At 63.2% G+C, this 3,753-nt stretch overlaps 1 protein-coding gene across 1 annotated transcript; it reads left to right on the top strand.

The window, feature by feature from the left end:
* Positions 1–416: 416 nt before the first annotated feature.
* IRX3 (iroquois homeobox 3) lies at positions 417–3,435 on the top strand. Its single transcript, XM_037815970.1, has 4 exons — positions 417–1,062; positions 1,220–2,351; positions 2,535–2,601; positions 3,018–3,435. Exons 1-4 carry the CDS (start codon positions 799–801, stop codon positions 3,070–3,072), a joined length of 1,518 nt encoding a protein of 505 aa, XP_037671898.1. The 5' UTR covers positions 417–798; the 3' UTR covers positions 3,073–3,435.
* The last annotated feature ends 318 nt before the right edge of the window (positions 3,436–3,753 follow it).

Below are 3,753 nucleotides of genomic sequence, written 5' to 3'. Positions count from 1 at the left end.
ATAAGAGGGCGCGACGTCAGACCCGAGATTTGGGGAAGGGCGAGGGAGTGGGGGAGGGCGGGGACGGACACACAGACACAGATACCGACACCCACCTCCCGCACAGCAACCTAAGTGTCCACAACTCTAGCAGCACTAGCCCAGGGTGCAGAGGCCGGAGGGAGGGGACAGCTGTGTGGGTAGAGAGAGAAAGATAAAAAGAAGAAGCGAGAGAAGAAAGAGTGAAGGGAACAGAAAGAGGGAAGAGGAGGGGGGAGGGAATAGTGAGAAGGAGAAACAGAAGAGAAGAAAAAGAGTTTCCTTGAGTCCAGGAGAGAGAAAGAGCCCGAAAAAGCGGAAGCGATCCTGGGGGGAAGAGGAGCGCAGAGAGGGGAGGAGAGAGGAAGGGCGAGGAGGGGGAGTGAAAACTAGAGGAGGGCAAAGGAAGCGAGGCGCGACACTGCTCCGGGAGCGGAGGGCAGTGAGGACCGCGTAGTGGGCAGAAGCAGCTCCGGCTGCGGAGAGGAGGGCGCGCGGCGCGGAGAGGAGGGGCTTGCGGTTCCGTAGAAATGTCAATCAGAGCCCGGAGCCCTGGGAATCTCCGCCAATCTGTTCGGACCTGACCTGGCTCCTCGCCGCCGCCGCCGCCGCCGCGGAGCAGATCAATAGGCGAGCGCCGAGCGCAGCGCGGGAGGCAGAGCGGCCCCAGCCCGGCCCAGCCACCGATGCGCGCCGGAGTCCGCGGGAGGCGCTGAGCGGCGCTGAGCAGGGCGGCCCCGGGGGCCGGGCCCCCTCTCCGTCCGTGCCCCGCGGACCACCATGTCCTTCCCTCAGCTCGGATACCAGTACATCCGCCCGCTCTACCCGCCCGAGCGCCCCGGGGCCGCCGGCGGCGGCAGCGTGGGGACCCGGGGCGGCCCGAGCGCCGGAGCCTCGGAACTGGCCGCCTCGGGGTCCCTGTCGAACGTGCTCTCGTCCGTGTATGGGGCGCCCTACGCCGCGGCCGCAGCGGCTGCCGCCGCCGCCCAAGGCTACGGTGCCTTCTTGCCCTACGCCGCGGAGCTGCCCATATTCCCGCAGCTGGTAAGCTCCCGGGAACCCGCGGGGGCTGGGGAGGATGAGGCGAGGTGAGCGCACGGGAGTAGAACCAGGCCCGGGCCGGGAGGGTGGAGGCGGCGACAGCTGGGGCTTACTCGCGCTTCCTTCGCGCTTGTCCCCTTCCCTTTCCATGTGCGAACAGGGCGCACAGTATGAACTGAAGGACAGCCCGGGGGTGCAGCATCCGGCCGCGGCCGCCGCGTTTCCGCACCCGCACCCAGCCTTCTACCCGTACGGCCAGTACCAGTTCGGGGACCCGTCCCGTCCCAAGAACGCCACCCGGGAGAGCACGAGCACCCTCAAGGCCTGGCTCAATGAGCACCGCAAGAACCCCTATCCCACCAAGGGCGAGAAGATCATGCTGGCCATCATTACCAAGATGACCCTCACCCAGGTGTCCACCTGGTTCGCCAACGCGCGCCGACGCCTCAAGAAGGAGAACAAGATGACTTGGGCGCCCCGCAGCCGCACCGACGAGGAGGGCAACGCTTACGGGAGCGAGCGCGAGGAGGAAGACGAGGAGGAGGACGAGGAGGACGGCAAACGCGAGCTGGAGCTGGAGGAGGAGGAGCTCGGGGGGGAGGAGGAGGACACGGGGGGCGAGGGCCTGGCAGACGACGACGAAGACGAGGAGATCGATTTGGAGAACTTAGACGGCGCAGCCGCCGGGCCTGAACTGGCCCTGGCTGGGGCAACGCGCAGGGACGGTGACCTCGGCCTGGGACCCATTTCGGACTCCAAGAATAGCGACTCGGACGACAGTTCGGAGGGGTTGGAGGAGCGGCCACTGCCGGTCCTGAGTCTAGCCCCAGTGCCACCGCCGGTGGCTGCGGCACCGCGGTCTCCGCCCTCGCCTCCAGTCGGCCTGGACCCCTGTGCTCCCGCCCCAGCGCCTGCCTCCGCCCTGCAGAAACCCAAAATCTGGTCCTTGGCAGAGACAGCCACAAGCCCGGACAACCCGCGTCGCTCGCCGCCGGGAGCTGGAGGTTCTCCCCCGGGGGCTGCCGTCGCGCCTCCAGCCCTGCAGCTTTCTCCTGCCGCCGCCGCCGCCGCCGCCGCGGCTCACAGACTCGTCTCCACGCCACTGGGCAAGTTCCCCACTTGGACCAGCCGGCCTTTCCCAGGCCCGCCGCCCGGCCCGCGCCCGCGCCCGCACCCGCTCTCTCTACTCGGCTCAGCCTCTCCGCACCTGCTGGGACTTCCCGGATCCGCGGGCCACCCGGCCGCAGCCGCAGCCGCCTTCGCTCGGCCAGCGGAGCCAGAGGGCGGAACAGGTGATTGCCAAGGGCAGGGCGCCAAGGGCGGGGGCGGCTCTGGGGGTCCCACCCCGGCACTCGGAGATGAGCAGGGCCCGGGGGCGCCGGGCGCAGACCTTTCTGCGCCTGCCTCCTGCGGCCTTGTTGCACAAGAACGCAGCCCTCTCAAGGCCCTCCTTTTTCTTCCCCCGCTTCCTTTAGATCGCTGTAGTGCCTTGGAAGTGGAGAAAAAGTTACTCAAAACAGCTTTCCAGCCGGTGCCCAGGCGGTAAGAGACCCGAAGTCGGGGCGGGATGGTGGGAAAGGCAGGGGGACGCGGCTGGGATGCGCTTTCTGAGGTGGACGAAACACACTCCTTTGTGGCCCCAGCGGACCCGGAGACGCTCGGCGGCCCCAACCGGGGCACCTCGAGCGCGGACCCGAGAAAGGGCGCTGGGAGAACCCCTGCCTGGCCCGGACCACCGACCCCTGGGCAGGCGGCGGCTCACGGACACCCCCACCTCCTTCCAGCCCCGGACGTCCTGACGCCCCCCTGCCCATCTTATAATTAAATCTGAACACATATATCTACAGTTAAACATAATTTTGCGTAGATACCTACCCCCGGGTAAGGTCTCCTAGCTGTAGGCAGCCTCAGGGCCCCCCAGTCTCACCTCGTTTGCTACCCTTGTCTCTCTCTTCCAGGCCCCAGAACCACCTGGATGCGGCTCTGGTCTTATCAGCTCTCTCCTCATCTTAGTTCTTTTTTTAAAAAAAAAATTTTAATCGTTGTAATAATTGTAAAAAAAAAATCGCGCTGTATAGTTACGACTTGTAAGCATGTTCGTTGTTATGAATACCTAAAAAAGAAAACTAAACAAAGAACAAGAAATAAAATAAGTACCCCAGCCCTCCCCAAGTCGCTTCTGTACCCCCAGATTAGCTGAGTTGTGAGGTATGTTCGGTTGGTTTGGGGGGGTGGAGTTTCAGTGAGAATAAGCGCATCTGAGAGGGATTTTTTTCTTTTTGTATATACAGAAAAATGTACATATGTGTGAACCAAATTGTACAAGAAAGTATCTATTTTTGGCTAAATAAATAAGCTGTTGCCATTTTGACTATATTCGGCCTGTCTGCCGCTGGAAGGACCTGTTTGGTGTTTTTTTGTTGTTGTTTTGTTTTTCCTCCCGATGTTTGACGAGTCACCCGGATCAGCGGAAAAGGATGAGAGACGAGTCACGGCCGTGTGGTCAGAGGAGGGTAATGGCGGAGAAGATGAGGCAGTGACGGGGCTGGGGGCGCTCAGGAGGAGAGGCGATTGAGAAGTACCTGGGTCGCCTGAGATTAGGGGCGGAGTAGACAGGCAGGAACCTGAGGCAAGATTCCCGAGGCGGAGTTGGGAACTGGGTCCACCCGCGAGTCCACAGGAGCCTCTGGGACC

The sequence above is a fragment of the Choloepus didactylus genome, chromosome 22, assembly GCF_015220235.1.
Source record: "Choloepus didactylus isolate mChoDid1 chromosome 22, mChoDid1.pri, whole genome shotgun sequence".
NCBI classification, from domain to species: domain Eukaryota; kingdom Metazoa; phylum Chordata; class Mammalia; order Pilosa; family Megalonychidae; genus Choloepus; species Choloepus didactylus.
The sequence above is the reverse complement of the archived record's forward strand: the minus strand, read 5'-3'. Positions and strand labels throughout refer to the sequence as shown.